Below are 19,515 nucleotides of genomic sequence, written 5' to 3'. Positions count from 1 at the left end.
ATAGTCGTGAGGCAGTGATGTATTTGCGCCTGTCTGCGCTGAGCCACACAGACCTCCACTCATCGGGGTTGGGTATGTATTTTATTAGGTACTATTCGGGCTGTATGGGGGCATTATAGTGTGGGGGCAGCAATGGGGCATTATACTGTGTGGATGGCAGCCTTGAGGGCTATTATGGGGGTATTATACTGTGTGTGTGTGTGCAGCTATAGAGGCATTATATTGTGTGAGGGCAGCTATTGGAGGCATTACACTGTGAGAAGGGCAGTTATGGGGGCATTAAACTGTGTGGAGGGTAGTTATGGGGCATTAAACTATGTGTGGAAAGATATGGGGGCATTAAAATGTGTGGGGGCAGCTATGGGGAATCATACTTTATGAGGAGCACTTTGGGGGCAATATACTGTGTGTGGGGGCAGTGTCAGGGGGTATATTATATACAGTAGTATATAGTAGGCTCAGAGGATAAATATTAATTCAATGGCATAGCATGAAAATAGGGCGTGCAGTATGCAAAAAGGGATGTGGCCTAAATGATTGTTCATTAATCGAAATCGATGTTACATGTTCAAATTAATCATGATTTTGGTCTAGATCATAATTGCGAGAGCACCACAAACAGATTATCCTGCTTTGCTTGTTCAGCGATTTTGTCTTTTGGTAGAAATTACTGACTTACTTGGACAAGCTCAATGCCTAGGAAAACTTTCTTGGACCTTGGGATTAGGTATCAGTTCTGGAGACTCACTAGCCACCGCAGACTTGCCAAGTATCCTAGATACATCAGGAATATCACAATATGATTTATTTTATTTTTTACACAACGACATTTTGTCTAGCTTAGGTTAAAATACATACTAACCTTGGCATTAGATGGAGCGAAATTTATTTTTTAATCTAAATTCCCAGACCAGGATTTCAACCAATACTCTTGTTGAGTTAGAAAGTTCTTCTCTACGAATGGCCATCTTCATGATTTCTGTTGCTGTATCTGTGAAGGACCCGTTGCCCTCATTAACATCAACAGAGATCAGAGTATACGATCTCTTGCTTTTTGATCTCTCAAATATATCTCCATTGTAACTTACTCGATCAAGCCACATCATGTGATATAATATAATCAGATATGGTCTTCAAACGTCAAAATTCGTTTGGCTACTTTTGCCACCGAAACAACCACCTTAGGAATAGTATCCCAATCTTGTGTCATTCTCATCAAATAAGTATCTCATTTTAACAATTGAAAGAACCCAAAAAATCTCTGGTTTCTTTTATTCAGTTTTATTTAATTTTTGAAAGTGGTCATGTATAGCATATACTCTTCTATGTCAAGACTCGCCTAGTATGCCAAACATTTCATCAAAAAAGAATGACTATTTTAAGGCATTTGTCAATGACTTCACTAGAAAACAAAAATGTATGTCTTTCCGCCTAAGAAGAATCTGGATCATCTTCTCCGTCTAAATATTTAGACAGATCAAGGCTAAGGGTCCTATTGAATGGGCAAATTCTCTTTCATGAACGAGTGACGATTCAGGGAGTTGTTTGCGTTTGAATGGCGGTCTATTTCATATAACAATACTCGCTAACAATTTCGCTTTTTAGACGTTACCGTGATCATTGCTCACAACAAAACCAATCTCCAACAAAAACACATCTCATCTCTGATCTTCTAACAACTCGAAAGTTTCTGTTTAGTCGAGGGGATGTGGCGGCAACAAACGATAGGTAGATGCAGTCGATACACGTAAACCAAGCATTTTATAGCTTATCGTTCGATCATTGCATGCTATTGCACATGGTGATTATATCTTACATTCAAACTATACGAAAATTCATACGATAATTGCTCCGTCTAATAGGGCTTTAAGTTCAGATTCCAAGTCCTCAATAATTTAGCTTTTTATCTGTACTTTACCTAAGGAGTTCGGAGTGAGATTGTGAGAGTGTGAGAGAGAATTGATCCAAAACCATTAGACTCTACACAAGGTAATACAAGGTAAATCCCACATATTGGGAACTGGGTTTCACATAAAGCGCTAAAGATTTAGAGTTGGGAGGTGCTAAGTCCTCTATGATACATCTTTTATGCTAAAAGCGCAACGTGAATGCACCATGTGAGCCCAGCCATAGGTGGATGCCCTGTGTTGTAGACGTACTTGTATCAAACCTGATGAAACGCTCTTTGTTTTTCCTGTCCCAAATAAGTTTGAAGACAATCTCAGGTGCTGTCATGGAGATGAATTGGTAAAGACATTAATTCATGCTTGGCAAATAATCCCTTTGGTAAACGTACAGACTTACATTTTAGGGCTCAGCTCAAAACAAAAACTTATTTCAAATTTGTATAGAATTATTTTTGGTTATCCCATTAGGTTTAGTGCTTTCCTTATTTTTAGTTACATTATTTTTAAACTGTTTCAGTAATAATAAGGAAAAAAAAATAGGAAATTTTACCTTTCATTTAGTACAGTGATGAAGAATTGTGACTACTTTTATAGTACAGTTTAGACAATGACAAAAAAAAAAAAAGATGCTGACTGAGGTAAGCCCAATAATTAAAAACAAGAATAAAAAGGGGTTAACAGTAATTGGTCACCTTCTACTCTTCCCCACACATACTTCCACTCCCAGTATAATCCATGCTCACACTTTACATCAGCTCCCTGTCTGCCCCTCATGTTTTAGGATTTGCAGTCTGTGGAAAAGATTAAATAGAATCACTTGATCGCAAATTAATCTGTTATCTCTGCATTACACCCTTTCCTCCTCCTCTCACATCTCTTTTTCTCTGCTATAATAACATTTAGCAGAATCCCACTGGCTGTCTCTGGCTTCTGTCCAGGGACCTGTCTGTGTGACGCAAGCAGAGTCTACTTAAAGGGAGATTACAGGCAGTAAGACAGTGCGTGCAGCCTTCCCGAGCAGGGACACCTCTGATCATCACGCTGAGATTACACAGAGTACAGGTCACCTACACCCGGTGGCTTTCCCCAGAGAAGGTGAAAAGCCTCCCGTTGCACCAGGTCTCCGATGTACAGCGATGGGAGAATGGACTATACTAGAAAGACTTCTAGAGGCTGCTGTGCAACAGCACAGTACTATGATAGGAAGGTAAGAATTCTTTCAAAACTACAAATGAAAAGACTTTGCAAAGTGGAGTCTTTATTATTGGCTACTTACCTTTATCTGCCTGGATAGAAAACAGAATACTAAAAGGCAATAGGATTTTAATGTATAATGATGTAAAATTCTGACTACTAGTGATGTATTGTACATTTGAATATAAACGACATAATGCTTATTGTTAGCATTAGTTTATTTTTAACACAAGCATGGAGTATTTTTGAATTTCAGTATATTAGGCTTGCCTCTATCATAGATAGCATCTTGTTTGCTGACTAAGATCAGCACCAGACCCCCAACCAATAGTGACACCTCTGCCTGAACTGTGATTGATGTCTCTCATTAGTATCAGGTGCATGCTGCATATAAGCATTGGGGGCTGGTGTGCATCAGCTGGGGCTGTTGGAAGGAAACCTTGGTATGGAAAGTTTATTGACTAAAGGCATTGTAGAATGGAACATTTGTAAAAGAGATCATCATGTAAATATTGTTCTAAAATTAGATGTTAAATACACTGCAGATAAATACTTGGAAAATGAAGTAACCTAAGCCAGTTCTGTGCCTAAGTTCATATGAAGGTTTTTTCAATGCTTAAATATTATCTCTGAGAAACCTGCAATGACCTTCAAATGAAAGGGTTTAGTTCAATCCTCTTTTTCCCCAGTCACACTTCATTACTATATACCTTTTCACAAAACACCATGAACTACACAACGGGTTACTATTGAACTTATCAGTTGTGCTATTTAAATGATACTATATGCACCTGTACTGTCTTAGAACTTGACTGGCTAGGTTGTTATAACAATTATTCATACAATCTATCGTATGGTCTTGAGAGCCCTTAAGCAGTAGGTCATCAGTCATTAACAGATATGCATAATTAAAATGTAGCCTTAGTTAAAGCTACAGCGCCTCCATTTGTATAGACAGATATATAACTACCAGGCAGAAAAAATATTTGTATAACTATAATCCACTATACTATTAACATTTTTTAATCTTTAGTAATAAAATTATATATATTATTGTATGGTAAGTCAAAACACTGCATAACATTCTAATTCCATCACAAGCCATGAAGCTGTGGAACATATGCATCAACTTAAATGTACAAACAAAAGCCCTCTAAGTTAGTACATGTGTATAATACATAGAAACCTTATGGTTAAGAGCAACTTATTTTAATAAGAGCCATGTTCTTTCACCTAAAGTGATGTTGAGTCATCTCCATGCCATAGGAACTGACCGGAAAAAAATATAGGCTAATATTTGTAGAACTGTATGTCCTGTCAGAGAAAACAATAAGTAATATTACAGAATCAGGTAAATTTAGGCGTGTGATATCAATATATGAAAAACAAAAATATATATTCAGAGGGTATAAGATGATTATTATACCATCAGATAAACATTTTTTTATCTGCGAAGAGAGTACTGTATATGGGATGGTTTTAAGTGTAACATAAAACAAAAGTAAAATGTAGTATAGACTAAAGATCCTAGTGTTCAAATCAAATGAGTAGATTTTAGTGTATTGATCCATTTATTAATTTATCTAATAAATATTGGCATTTTCTAGTATTATCCACTTAAGTGAAATTCACACTAAATAAACTAAAACCCTTAAACAGTAAATGTATCACAAAATATTAACATACACAAAAGTATTGTAAAACATGGAACAATCCTAATTATACGAATAGTACAGTGGATCTTTTTATTGAAATGACTGGGTGCACTATGTGCAGCGAACGAGTGTTTCCCTTCAGGAACAACTTCAGCACTGGACAGCTCCTCATACACATCGATGTGAAAGAACAACCTTTTACGCAAAGCTACTTGGGAAAGGAAAATATCCTATGGCCAATTATTCTAACCAAAAATATCTGAACTCTGCCTAAGGTGCTTCATTGTCATGTTGTTGCTGTCATATCATCCTGACCCTTTAATTACCAGAGGGCCCTGTCATGTGTACTCACTGTACTGCTGGACCTTCTGGCAGTGAAAGTGTTAAGGAAGCAGCTGTATCACAGAACTTAGGAATCATACCTCCAACTGCTAGGACAGAGTTCATCCTTTCAGCTTGTAAACCCTGTAATGCATGAAAAACATATATTAGTGCCATGAGCTTGTAACGCCACCATCTCCTCTTACTACTATTGCTTGCTTATCTCTTTAGCAATTAAAAGCATTAAAAATATCTTGATTTTGGTGACAGCTGTCTAAATCTTTAAACGAACATCATTAATTGATAGTAAACTATTTTGTTGTACTGCAAATCAATGAGATGAACCCAATTGTCTTAGATACATTAACTGGATATAAGTGTATATATATCTATATATAGATATATATATATATATATACATACTGTACCATAACAACTCATTATTTCCAGCCGATTCAAACCTCAAATACTGTAGCAGGTAGGCAGATTCTCCTCCGCACAGGGTATGAACCCTTATTTTTCTTGAAGTATACTGATGATAACTTGAAAACATGTCATGTGGAAGATGAACATTGTTCATTATGTGGTATGATGTAAAGGCAAAGTACATAATATCAAATAGGTTATACATGACAACAATTACCTAGATTTATGGATGAACTGCCTTACGTATGATTGATATTCTCTTGTAATATAGCAAGTATTCCTTAATTACAATACTGTATATTCACTGAACCTTAAACAGAGACATCTCGGCCCTTATGCAATATAAGCAAAAATGCATGTATTGTCTCAAAACAGGATAAGCTGTAAATACCAACAGAAAGGAAGTAGTGACTTTGTTAAATGGTTTCTACCTCATCACCCTTGTCTTATTGTTAGATACAATGAGCTGTGATTTATTTAGTCAACTAGCATTCTGCTGACCACCACATCTCACAAAGTACATGGAACTTTATCTAAATTAATACATTAAATGCATTAACATTAGTGTAAAACATCAACAACATTAAGCACAGAGGTCTGCAAACATTAATTCCAGGGAAAGAATCACCAATGTGCCGTAAAAAAATATATATATATATCCTGTAAATTGTGGCAGGGGTTATGAGCCATATTTTTCAGGTGTTCAATATCTGAGACTGATAAAGATAAAGATGTAGAGGAAGAGACACGGCTTGTTAGTAATAAGTATTGTTCATCATATTTAGTATAGTGTCTTATAAAAGAGAAGCACATGTCAGTCTGTGTCTGTTTCAGGACAGGCATTAGTAAAAGGGCTTTGCAGCATTTCTATCACTCAAAACTATTTACAATTTTACATAGTGTCAAAACCTGTTCCTAAGACAGTATGGAAATATTGACATATTGGTACAACAAACTGTTAGCCTTGTAATTATCCGGATCTTTCTTTACAAGTCTATATTTCTCCATTAGCAGAACCTGCTTAACCTATTGTATTGTCTTTCAGGATCCTGTTGACTGTGGTTGTCATCTTTAGGATACTCATTGTTGCCATTGTAGGAGAGACTGTTTATGATGATGAGCAGACCATGTTTGTCTGCAACACTCTTCAGCCAGGGTGCAACCAGGCGTGCTATGACAGGGCTTTCCCAATCTCTCACATCAGATACTGGGTGTTTCAGATCATCTTGGTCTGCACGCCAAGCTTATGCTTCATCACATATTCTGTTCATCAGTCTGCTAAACAGAAGGAAAGAAGATACTCCACAGTTTTTCTCACCCTGGATAGAGACCAGGACACTGTGAAAAGGGAGGATAGTAAAAAGATCAAGAACACCTTGGTCAATGGTGTCTTACAAAACACAGAAAACTCAACCAAGGAGGCTGAACCGGATTGCTTAGAGATTAAGGAAATCCCAAACCCCTCTATAAGAACCACAAAATCCAAGATGAGGCGCCAGGAAGGGATCTCAAGATTTTATATCATTCAAGTGGTTTTTAGAAACGCTCTGGAAATTGGATTTCTTGTTGGACAATATTTCCTGTATGGGTTTAATGTGCCCTCCCAGTATGAGTGTGATCGGTATCCCTGCATAAAAGAGGTGGAGTGCTATGTATCCAGGCCGACAGAGAAGACAGTATTTCTGGTTTTTATGTTTGCAGTCAGTGGCCTCTGTGTTGTTCTTAATTTAGCTGAATTGAACCACTTGGGTTGGAGAAAGATCAAGACGGCAGTCCGAGGTGTACAGGCCAAGAGAAAATCAATTTATGAAATTAGGAATAAGGACTTGCCCAGGATGGGTGTGCCCAATTTTGGCAGGACACAGTCGAGTGACTCAGCCTATGTGTGAGGATGTTTCAAAAGCAACAGCTAATAACTGGACCCATGCAGCATGAGGAGAGGGAGGGCGGGGGGTGTCTGATTAATGGAATGCCCTTGGACTTGATTGCCATTGCAATGCAGAAATGTGCTGGCTGGAAAAGTTATTCTCAATCAGTAGCAGTTGCCAGTGATTTAATTGGCGGAAGTCTCTGGCTGGTTAGTTGATACTTATGATGTTTCAATACTACATTTGATAGCACACCCTTCCGTACAGCAATACACAATACTAAGTACAATAGCCTCCTGTATGTTTCAGAGTTACTCACGGTATGGTTATGTTCCTGTATACAGACTAATTGCTACTTACAACATGCAGAGAAAAACTTTTAAATCCCTGTTGATACAGACAGAAAAAAGGTAAAACCAAGTGATTGGCACATTGTGGCTCTCAAGCTTTTAAGGTCATTATCAATCCATATCAGAAAATGTTGAAAGCAGCAATCCCTGAAATACCCCTAAAATCCCTATACACAATACTATCCCTAGCTGGAGTGGTTTCTAAAAAGGTGTCTTAAACAACCTAATACTGCCAACTCGCCCACTCTCATGCACTGAATCTACTTTCAGGTAGGTTCAACAGAGGTCAGTTATGGTAATCCTACAGCAAACAAAACATAATTTCTTATTCTATGGAACAGATTAACCAAAGACATTTTGGTGATAATCAGCTCAATAGGAAAACAATCCGTGACTTATTTCCACTAACATACCCTGAATGAATCTACCCTTACTATGCCCTCTCATTATAGCAATTAAAAAGCACATATTTTTAAAACTTCTATAGTATTCAGTTAATTTCTTTCTTTGACCCTGCAATAAAACATATAGAAATACTGTAAAAATAAATAAATGGTATATTACTGATTTTACAAGCCTCAAATAATCGACTGATTCCCTGCATGACATAAAGAAGCTCCCAGTCTAAGCCAAACACATATAATGTAAGGGCAGCAGAAAATACGAAAGCATAATACTGTATGTAAAGTGGCTCCTTATGCATGTGCCCTATTGCATGTTGAATTTTTAGCCTGCTTGTATTTACACCAAAATAGGATTCTGATACTTCACAAAAAAAAAAAAAGTGCTCAATTTATTACTCTAGATCTCCACTAATCACAACATATAAATTAAGCTCAGAAAATGGGTGCAGGGCACTTCAATATTGATTTTCTAAATAAAGGTATATGTCTTATTAAGGAAAACCATAAAACCCTACAGAAACACATTGAACATGGGCATATGAGCATTTATTTCTATCTGCAGTAAGAGATATCATATCCAGAGAGCTGTTTGCTATCATAGAAGTTATACACCTCTCATCCCACTCCTTAAATATACCTACTGTGCAGCCTTGCTGCTTGGTCATTAATGCAGTGCAGACTTTTGTAATTCATTAATACTGGGAGAAGTCTTCTCTAAATACCTCTGGTAGCATCACTGTAATGGTGCAATCCTCATTGACCTTGACACGCAGATTGCTTAGTGTGCTGTCCTGTTTTCCTCGTTCATGTTATGCTGAGGCTTAAAGATTCCTTGAAGCATTCTTCTTGAGCGGTCACACTCTTGGAAAAAAAAGAAATTAATATGTCCACATTGTTTCCAGAAACTGCAGGGTATTGACCTACATAATCAGCAATTTTTAAAATCTTACTCCTAAATGCTTTTGATTCTGGTTACAAATTAATGCATTTATAAAAAAAAAAGATGGCAAACATAGAGATTCTGGTCCCCAGAGTCTGAATTGGTTGGGGTGTGTTATGAATGAATTCAGCTTTTGCAGACACTACCACAAGGTGTATAAAGGGTTACACTATTACAAGATTCAGGTCCTATATCTAGTTTGCAAAGGCCACTTAGTCCCTGGTTGCCTAATATGACATATCAGTTGTAATTGTTTGAGTCTATAACAGCCCAGAGATAAAAAAAATATATATACATACATGATGGTTGATTAGTTTCTAGGAAAAAAAGCCAATTTCCTCATGTAGATGGCAAAGTTTTGGCCCAAATCATCTTAACTTATTCTAAGTCGAATTCAAATTTCTAAAAATCTAAGGCTTGAAATGGATACCAAAGTCTATGTTTTTTTATTTACATGGCTACATTGCTACAAGTAAAACCTCTAGATTGAAACCTAACACCAAACAGTGTTCATGTTTTTATGTACTCCATTTACTATGTCTAGGTCTGGTGCCTCATGGTGCAACTATAGAATGCCATTTGTCATCTACTGAATATACAACAATCGTCATCCAGATATGGATTTCATTTACTGAACAATTAATTTTTGAGATAGACTAATATTCCCACCGTAAAGCTTAGCTTTATTGGGTGCTGCGATTTAAGCTAAAATAAAGATTTGTTAAGTGAAACAGAAATTAAAATGTGCAAAGGTAGAAAAGCTATGACTCTACTGGAAAACCAATTGTACCTACAGGGCCACAGCTTGCCAAATTTGTTCAAATGTACATTATGTGTATTTTCTACAGAAGCTCTATAGACAATGTCCACGTATTACATAAATGACGCTCTATGAATGAACTTTATACCAAGACCATGATATAGATGTACTGTATGTATATTAGTAGGTTCAAAGTACCCTAGTACTTCTGGCATTAAAAGGGGCTGCATGGACTGAGCGACTTTTTTTAAGGATGCACTGTGGATTTTCCACATTTGCCACTAAAAATATGCCTGTTTGTTTCTACCGTAAACCTTAACTGTTGAATGCACCTTCAGTAGAGATCAAGTCACCCCTTTACGGCACCTGCAGTGCCGGAAGGACATTGTTCATTGTTCTGTGATGCACTGAAAATGTTAAATGAGAACTGTTACATCTGGCTTTGGCATCTTGCATAGGAGCAGTATAAAACAAATCTTTGTAGTATGAAATGTAAGTCTATCTGGAGCATAAAAGACCATTATAAGGATACATTAAGCTATAGTCTCTAGTTAGCCCTGTGCCTGATTTCAGGGTACAGACCAATGTGCCCTTGTACTTATAATCACTGCATACTTTTGGTGGTTGAAAATCAACAATAGGGCTCATGTATGAGAATGCCCTTGGTAACCAGATTTCCTCATTTTCCGACCTGGTATCGGGGCTGCTATGTGTAATTGCTCCATTTCTATTGCCAGCACCAGTTTTTACATGAGGCCCAATGTGTCTTGAACAGCAGTTACATTGATACAAGCACAAGCTGTAGAAATATATATTTGTTCCTTAAGTAAACTGGATCACAAGTCTAGGGAAGATAATAACTACAAACATAGGAGATAATCTCAGGTTGTAAACATGATAGTGTTGCTGCTTATTCCCAATGTTCATCTAGCACAGTGCTCACGTATCCATATCTGTTCATTTTTTTTTACATGTACTATAATTGTACAGATGGTTCTTTTTACAAGGTCAGTCCTGTGTACAGCTAGCTATTGATTGCCAAATAGTCCACACTTCCTGGATGTTCTAAAAAGATTAATGTCCTACTGAGATCAGGATGCTAGTATAGGAATTGCGTGCCCACACCGATCAAGTTCAGAGAAGGCCAGCATTTTAACAACAACGTATCAGACAATCAATTCTTGTAGTCATCTCAGGGCAAGAAAAGAAGGGTTGATATCTAGAAATAAAAATGTTCTGCTTGCAAAAAGCACAGGTTTCAAATTGACTCTCATTTACAAGATATTCTAATTGATTTGAACTGTGACATATAATTATATTGTAGAAACTGGGCTTATGGGGATCATACGTGCACCTCTGAATGAAAAGACCAATTAATAATAGTAGCACTATAAGTATGTTAGGTCTTTGATCCTCGAGACTTATTTAGTCTTTTACAAAAAAAAAAAAAAACGGGATAAGGTCACAGAGTAAGAAAAAAGAAAACATTATTTTGGGAAAGTTTTTTTTTTGTTTGCTCTTCTGGAATATGTTCCATTTTTTTGTACTAATATCTAGAAATGGACACAAGCTAAGTAGAATGGGCCCTTAGGCTGGAGCTACACAGACTTTTGTTACATAACAGCTTGAATAATAACTGTCCCCCAATTTCATTGTAACTTGTTTACCCCAGGTTCCTTTTCCTGATATTTTGTTGCGTGACTGTTATATGAAAATCTCATGAATGCTACATGTACTTGCAACAGCTCTTTGTATTTATATGGACTTCATCTATTGTGCTACAAAAAATCTGTGTATAACCCAAGTCTTAGGGCTCACTCACACAGTCATATTACGGCTCCATACACGACCAGTATATTTGGCGCCAAGAGCCGGATGCAATTCTTTCCTTGACACTAAATATATGGCTAATACAGCCGTGTGCACAGTGTCAAGAGATGAGGTGAAATGAAACCACACCTATAGCAAGTAATAACAATGGGATTAATAGCACTTTAAGGGTATGTGCACACAACAACGCCAAATACGTCTGAAATTACGGAGCTGCTTTCAGGAGAAAACAGCTTCTGAATTTTAGACGTTTTCACAAGTGCATGCGTTTTTCGCGGCATCTTTTACGGATGTAATTGGAGCTGGTTTTCATTGGAGTCAATGAAAAACAGCTCCAATTACGTCCCAAGAAGTGTCCTGCACTTCTTTGATGCGGCCGTAATTTTACGCATTGTCTTTTGTCAGCGACGCGTAAAATGACAGCTCGTCTGCACAGAACATCGTAAGACCCATTGCAAGCAATGGACAGATGTTTGCCGACGTATTGGAGCTGTCTTTTCAGGCGTAATTCGAGGCGTAATACGCCTCCATTACGCCTGAAAATTGGTCGTGTGCACATACCCCAAGTGTGTATTTACTACACATTTTTGTTGCAGTAATTTGCCGTGAATCAAAAAATCGTAGCAAAAATGCTTATGTAAATGCACCCCAAGTAACCCCAAAGACATAACAATGAGCTGCTGTGAACTGTGACTCACCTTACTATACACTGCTCTCCTATACATACAGCTAACAGGAGGAAATCTATTAAACTGAATATGTCTATGTATAATTCTATGTATGGAGATCTGTGAAAGCGTTAGGAGACTCCACAAGACTTCATAGCCCTCCACCTTTTGGTTCAATGCACTGAAAAGTATCCATCAGTCCATCTCTGTTAAATGGTGCTATGTCACAAGCTTCCACCCACAAGTGGTAGTGCCGCTTGGAATCAATGGGCAAGAATCTTTCTAGAACAGCATCTATTTGTATAACACTCAAAACCCGACCTTTTTCTCCAGGGTACAAAAATCACCAGCATTTCTGCTGCAGCTCTGCCCTCTTTATTTAATCCCTTGGCTGCTACACAGGAAAAAGGCACCCTGTTATAGACAGCAGTGCTCACCCTTCAGCAGGCAATGGGTTAAGTGCCATAGATTTCACATCAAGCTCCATTCAGTCTCAGTGTCACAGGACATTTTATACTCACCTTTGTATATTGTTTATGGAATTGTTTCATACAATAAAGCAACAATGTAATATTCAGCAGATAATAAAGTACTTGCCTTTTTTGTAAAATGATTTGTGTGTTCACATCATTTTCCTGAGTGTCTTGTCCTGTGCAGATTGCTCTGCAGTTTTTCGTCAAGGTGCAGAGCTGCGGGCATCATTTTAATTAACTTACACCATTTTTTTTAATTACATGCGGATTTTGCATGCACATTGCTTACAATACTTGCCAGCAAATAATATTCTGCTCTGCACCATGTATATTTGTGTGTGAAGCAAAAATTGAGCTCAGACTGAGATCTGCAGAATGTATTTCTAATGTCCCTGCAGGCAGGTATTAATACATGTCCCATAAGATACTTATCAACAGAGATGTTAATCTCTGGAGCAAATGACCTTCTTCTACTCAATGGGAGCTCTTCATATGTATAGGAACGGTAAGTATACTGGAAATAAAAAGAAAGCCAGACAAACTATTTCAAATTGTATTCAGATTATCTACACTTGAGGAACTGTTAATAAATTAAGCAGTACAGCTGGGCAAGGGGGGAGGGGTTCTGGTGGGACTAGGGTACCCACAAACCCGTGGCCAGAATATTTAGATACAGGGCTAGGGCAGCAAACTGAATCTTTGCCTAAGTCTCGCAAAGCCTAGTGATGACTCTTGATGGTGTTTGGGTATGCTCACATGGCCTATTTTCGGCAGTTTTTCGGGCCTAAAACGCCCGAAAAACGGCCAAAAAAAAATCGGAAGCAGAGCGCCTACAAACATCTGCCCATTGCTTGCAATGGGAAAAACTGCGTTCTGTTCAGATGGACCACAGCCACAAAAAAGAAGTGCAGGACACTTCTTGGGACGTTTTGGAGCCGTTTTTTTCATTGACTATTGAAAACACCCCCAAAAACGGCCGTAAAAACCATCACAAAAACGCAGCGAAAATCGAGAGTGGCTTAAAAAACGTCTGAAAATCAGGAGCTGTTTTCCCTTGAAAACAGCTCTGTATTTTCAGACGTTTTTGACCCTAAGGGTTAACTCATGGTTTTTTCCTGCAATCTTTACACTGTGTGAATATACAATAAAGGATTGTTTAAGTTAGTGCAATTTTACTCATCTGGATTTCATATATTTTCAGAATACAATCACAATATACCGTAGGTAAGTGCTTGTTTACTAAACAGTCAATTAAGTTATAAAGCAAAAAAAATAAACTGGACAGAGGGAGGCTGTGTATGTAACATGGATTCAAAGAGCTTGGAAGAGAGAATCCATGTGTCATGCTCCGCCCCTTAAAGCCCTGCACTAGGTATAACACAGTGGGGGAAATATACTAAGGGATGGTGTAAGGAAAATAAAAGTTTCTAACATGTTTAGCAAGTTGCGCCTAATTTATTTTGCCACATTGTGCCATTTATTAATAAATTTGCTTCATCACGTAATTTTTTTTATAATACTATTGATAAATCTAAACTAGTGTATCAATTTTTCCTAGAATGTTACTTTAAAACCTTAATACCGAAGGTAGTTTAAAACTTAATGAACAAGCAATTTTTTTCTTTATTCCATCGTCGCATTCAAAGAGCTAGAACCTTTTTTATTTTTCCATCCACATAGCTATATAAGGACTTTTTTTGCGGGACAAGTTGTATTTTTTAATAGCACCATTTTGGGGTACTTTTTTAGTGGGATACTGGAAAAAAAACCTGAAATTTTGCCATTATTTTTTGCATCTTAATTTTACGCCGTTTACCGTGTGGTATAAATAACATAACTTTATTCAGCATGTCGTTACCATTGCGTCGATACCAAATTTATATAGGTTTTTAAGTTTTCCTACTTTTACACAGTAAAAACACTTTTTCTGCAAAATTATTTGTTTTTGTGTCGACATGCTTTAAGAGGCATAAAATGTTCATTTTTCAAACAATGCAGCTGCATGAGGGCTGTTTTGTTTTTTTTGCGGGACGACTTGTAATTTTTTTTGGTACCATTTTGGAGTACATGCGACTTTTTGATCACTTTTTATCAAATTTTTTTTGAAGGTAGGATGAACAGAAAAGAGCAATTCTAGCATTGTTTTCTATTTTATTTTTTACGGTGTTCACCGTGTGGGTTAAATAATGTAATAGCTTTATAGTTGGGTTCGTTACGGATGCGGCGATACCAAATACGAGTAACTTTTTTTCATAATCAGTGTATTATTGTCTGTCAGTGTAAAACTGACAGGCATCTTGTTAGGCCACTAAAGACAGACCTGGGTGCCTATGTTAGGCCTGCAGGCTGCCATAGAAACCAATGGCACCCGATGCCAGTGGGATGAGAGAGGGAGCTCCCTCCCTCTAAAACCACTCAGATACATCAGGTGCATCTGAGGGGTTAAATATGATCGGAGACCACTGCTAGTGCTCTACGATTGTTGCCATGAAGCCAGAGGCTGTTCGCAACAGCCCAGGCTTCATGAGCACCCCGCACGATTCTGAAGTCATGACGTGAAAAGGCGGCGCTTCAGAAGAACTACCCCAAACGACTGACATAAAAAGGCTATACACCAGTCGTTAAAGAGTTAACAAACGTGCCAAATGCATCAGCAAAGCTCCATTAAACAGGTTTATGCACGTATAGCCAGTCTATAACTTTCAGTCCTTCAACAAGAATGGGGAGAATTTATTAAAAGGTTTACACTACTAGTGATGTTATAAAGTCGCAAGTTATAGCACACACAGTATTTGCCAATCATTTGAGACTTAGGGCTTGTCCACACGTAGTGGAATTGCTGCGTATTTTCCGTCCGGAATTGCGGACGCAAAATACGCAGAAGAATACAGTAGCAGCAAAGTGGGTGAGATTTAACAATTCTCATCCACACGCTGCGTAAAATTTCCATGCAGAAATTAACCTGTGGTGCGTATTTTTTGTATCACAGCATGTCAATTCCTGCTGCGGGGAGCGGACTGAATTGCTGCGTTTTTCAGAGGAGATGTCACCCTCTCTCAGCATTGTGGAAAAACGCAGCAAATTCAGCACCATATTCTGCAGTAAAAAATGCAGGAAATGGTGCGGTTTTTCTGCAGCGGAAATCCTATTATTTACAGTAGGGGGTGTGATGCTATCTACAGCGGAGGGTTGCTATCTAGCATCGCACCCCCACTGTAAATAGTGCCACCTGAACTGACTCTAGGAGCGTAATCCCCTGTGTCAGATCACACTTGCCGGGGATTCTGCTTCCAGACAAAGCCCCTGATGCCACTGTCCATTTGCACAGTGACATTAGTGGCTCTCTCTAGGAGCGGAATCCCCGGCCGACACTCTGGCCGGGGATTCCTCTACTGGAGAAGTCCCTGGTGTCACTATCCATATATGGACAATGACATCAGCGGCTCTCTCTAGGAGCGGAATCCCCAGTCTCAGATTGCGGTGACGGGGATTCCGCTACTGGAGAAGCCCCAGGTGTCACTATCCATATAAGGACAGTGAGGTCAGGGGCTACTCCTGGAGCGGAATCCCCGCTCTAGCAGGGGATTCCGCTATTAGAGTTAACCCCTGATGTCACTGTCCATATATAGACAGAGACATCAGGGGCTTCCTGTAGGAGCGGAATCTTCAAACAGAGAATTCCGCTCCTACAGGGAGCTACAGTGGTGCTATTTAAAGGAAGGGGGTGCTATTTAAAAGGAAGGGGGTGCCATTTACTGGGGGGGGGGTGTTGCTATCTGCAGCAGGGATATTGCTAAATACAGGGGGGGATGTTGATATCTACAGGTCGGTGGCACTACTTACAGGGGGTGTGGTGCTATCTACAGGGGTGTGCTATAACCAGTCAACATTGTACATAGTCACATCAGCCATACCATCTGTTTATCGAGCAACACGGCATAAAAGGTTTCATTTTATTATTGTTTTCATAAGAAATTTAATTCAAGGCATTTGGTTTCTATCCTCCTTGTTGTGCAATTCTATGTAAAGGAACTCTAACATGAACACAGAAGCAAAGCATGTTAAACATTGGGATTTGTGCTTAGACCAGACATGGGCAAACTACGGCCCGCGGGCCACATACGGCCCGTTAGGCTTTTTAATCCGGCCCGCCGAACTTGTCCAAATAATAGTAAAAACCTCCTTTTTTTTCCCCTTTCCCTGCAATGCCCACGTTTTCCCAATAGATGGCGCACTCAAAACACATTGACCGTTGTTAACCCCTTAACGCCGAAGGACGGATATATCCGTCCTCAGCAGCTGCTAGTTCGCGCAGGAGGACGGATATATCCGTCCTGTGATCGCGCGGGTACTGACAGTTTACCCACGCGATCAGCGGCAGGAGCACGGCTGTTATACACAGCCTGGCTCCTGCTGCAACTGCCGGAATCGAAACACGCGCCGATTCCGGCAGTTTAACCCATTAAATGTCGCTGTCAACAGTGACAGCGGCATTTAATGTGTTTGACAGAGGGGGGAGCTCCCTCTGTCTCCCGATCGGCGCCCCCGCAAACAAATCGCGGGTCGCCGTCGGGTTTCCATGACAGCCGGGGGTCTAACAAAGACCCCCAGGTCTGTCTTCAGCATCTGCCTGTTAGGCGATGCCAGAGGCATGACCTAACAGGTTGCCTGTCAGTTTTACACTGACAGGCAATAATGCTTTGGTATACGAAGTATACCAAAGCATTATATATGCGATCGGCATATCGCATAGTGAAGTCCCCTGGTGGGACTAAAAAAAAAAAAGTAAAACCGTTAAATAAAGTTTGTGAAAAAAAAAATAAAAAAAATTACAGTCAAAGTCAAATAAAACTACTTTTTTGCCCCAAAAAGTGGTTTTATTTAATAAAACGGTCAAAACAAATCACACATACACATATATGGTATCCCCGCGATCGTAACAACTTGACCAATAAAATGAACACATTAATTAAACCGCCGGATGAACGGCGTCCAAAGAAAACGCAAAAAACAACGGCAAAATTCTCTCTTTTCTCCCATTCCCCCCATAAAAAATAAAATAAAAGTTCATCTATAAGTCCTATGTACCCCAAAATAGTACTAATGAAAACTACACATTGTCCCGCAAAAATCAATCCCACGTACGGCCACATCGACGGAAAAATAAAAAAATTACGCCTCTTGGAACGCGGCGATGCAAAAACAAGTAATTTTTTTCTAAAAGGGTTTTTATTGTGCAAACGTAGAAAAAACATATAAAACCTTTACACATTTGGTATCCCTGTAATCGTGCCGACCCATAGAATAAAGTTAACATGTTATTTACGCTGCATAGTAAACGGCGTAAATTTATAACGTGAAAATTAATGCTGGAATAGCTGCTTATTTTCAATTCTCTCCTAAAATAAAGTTAATAAAAGTTAATCAATATATTATAAGCATCTAAAAATGGTACAATTACAAAATACAACTCGTCCCGGAAAAAACAAGCCCTTATACGGCTATGTCGACGGAATAAAAAAAGAGTTACGACTCTTGGAATGCGACCGTGGAAAAACAAAAAATAATCCTTGGTCATTAACGTGCAAAATGGCCCGGTCATTAAGGGGTTAATGTGGCGCGTATTTCTCTTTATTTCACTTTAATTTTCACTTCGTTTCACGTCACCATTAAGCCCTTCGGTTTTCAAAGAGTACAATATCAGCCGTCACTTTGCCACGAAGCATGCAAACTATGCTAGCAAGCAGTCAACACAAGAACGGGCGGCTACTGCTCAGAGGTTGGCAGCTAATTTACAGAGTCAACAGAACTTTTTTCTTTATAAATCACAGTGCGTATGTTATTTTAATCTATTTACATTTCCTTCTCCCAGTATCTGCGAAATAGTATGTAAATGCCAGATCTTGCATATTCCTTGAGACAAATTTATTAACTGATAAGGGCTATTTTTCACATTTGAAAGACAGTTAATAAATTGGGTTGTAGTGTTCTTACTGTGCTATGAGGTTTGCACACACTACATTTAATGCTTTAGTATATCCGGCCCAAACACTCCCTCCAAATGCTCCTGGCCCGGCCCCTCTGTCAAATTTTAGAACCCATTGTGGCCCGCGAGTCAAAAAGTTTGCCCACCCCTGGCTTAGACTGTTATTAAGAAGGACTATATCATTATACAATAGTACAAATCAAATGTATTGCCTCATTCCCGCAATTTATAATTTCAATACGTTTCCCCATTAACGCGGCACTATCTACATGGGTACTGTGGCATTACATTGGCACTATCTACAGGGAACACTGTGGCGCTATCTAAATGGGCACTTTGTGGGAACTGTGGCAATATTTACAGTGGGCACTGGCACTATTTATGTGGGCAATGTGGCACTATCTACATGGGCACTGTGGTGTTTTCAGGGGGTTGGGACAAAAAGCCCTAACAAATAAAATGCATCCATTTTTTTTTAACGTCTATGAAAAACGGATGGCAAATTCTGGTTAAAAACAGTCAGACGGCCGGGAAATGGATTCAAATTTTGAGACACATTGATACAAAACAGCCATGAAAAACTGACAGTTGATTTGTTGTCGACTGCCATTTTTTTACGATCGTGTATATATAGCCTTCTTCAATCTCCCCTCACAGCGATCCAGGGTGATGGAGGGAGAAGAGGACTAATTGTTACAGAGCTCTACAGCGTATGTATATGTGTATATATTTA

The 19,515-nt window shown here is 38.7% G+C and overlaps 1 protein-coding gene and 1 long non-coding RNA gene across 2 annotated transcripts in view; one reads left to right on the top strand and one right to left on the bottom strand.

The window, feature by feature from the left end:
• Window positions 1-2,919: 2,919 nt before the first annotated feature.
• Window positions 2,920-7,476, top strand: GJD2 (gap junction protein delta 2). The gene is made up of 2 exons (XM_075843282.1): window positions 2,920-3,114; window positions 6,549-7,476. Exons 1-2 carry the CDS (start codon window positions 3,044-3,046, stop codon window positions 7,390-7,392), a joined length of 915 nt encoding a protein of 304 aa, XP_075699397.1. The 5' UTR covers window positions 2,920-3,043; the 3' UTR covers window positions 7,393-7,476.
• Window positions 4,182-19,515, bottom strand: part of LOC142664259 (uncharacterized) — a 34,403-nt gene continuing 19,069 nt past the window's right edge. Inside the window, exons 2-4 of the long non-coding RNA XR_012851244.1 lie at window positions 8,848-8,986; window positions 5,179-5,221; window positions 4,182-4,415 (exon numbers count right to left, since the gene is read on the bottom strand). This is a non-coding gene — a long non-coding RNA (uncharacterized LOC142664259). The remainder of the gene's footprint in view (window positions 4,416-5,178; window positions 5,222-8,847; window positions 8,987-19,515) is intronic.

This window comes from Rhinoderma darwinii, chromosome 12, assembly GCF_050947455.1.
Source record: "Rhinoderma darwinii isolate aRhiDar2 chromosome 12, aRhiDar2.hap1, whole genome shotgun sequence".
NCBI classification, from domain to species: domain Eukaryota; kingdom Metazoa; phylum Chordata; class Amphibia; order Anura; family Rhinodermatidae; genus Rhinoderma; species Rhinoderma darwinii.
Note: the sequence above shows the minus strand (reverse complement) of the source record. Positions and strands in the feature narration are given on the sequence as shown.

What these genes read in the sequence shown, in the direction of transcription:
- GJD2 (XM_075843282.1), top strand. Translation starts at nt 3,044, where the DNA reads ATGGGAGAATGGACTATACTAGAAAGACTTCTAGAGGCTGCTGTGCAA. An exon ending in CACAGTACTATGATAGGAAG is followed by an intron (nt 3,115 to 6,548) that starts GTAAGAATTCTT and finishes ATTGTCTTTCAG; the next exon opens with GATCCTGTTGACTGTGGTTG.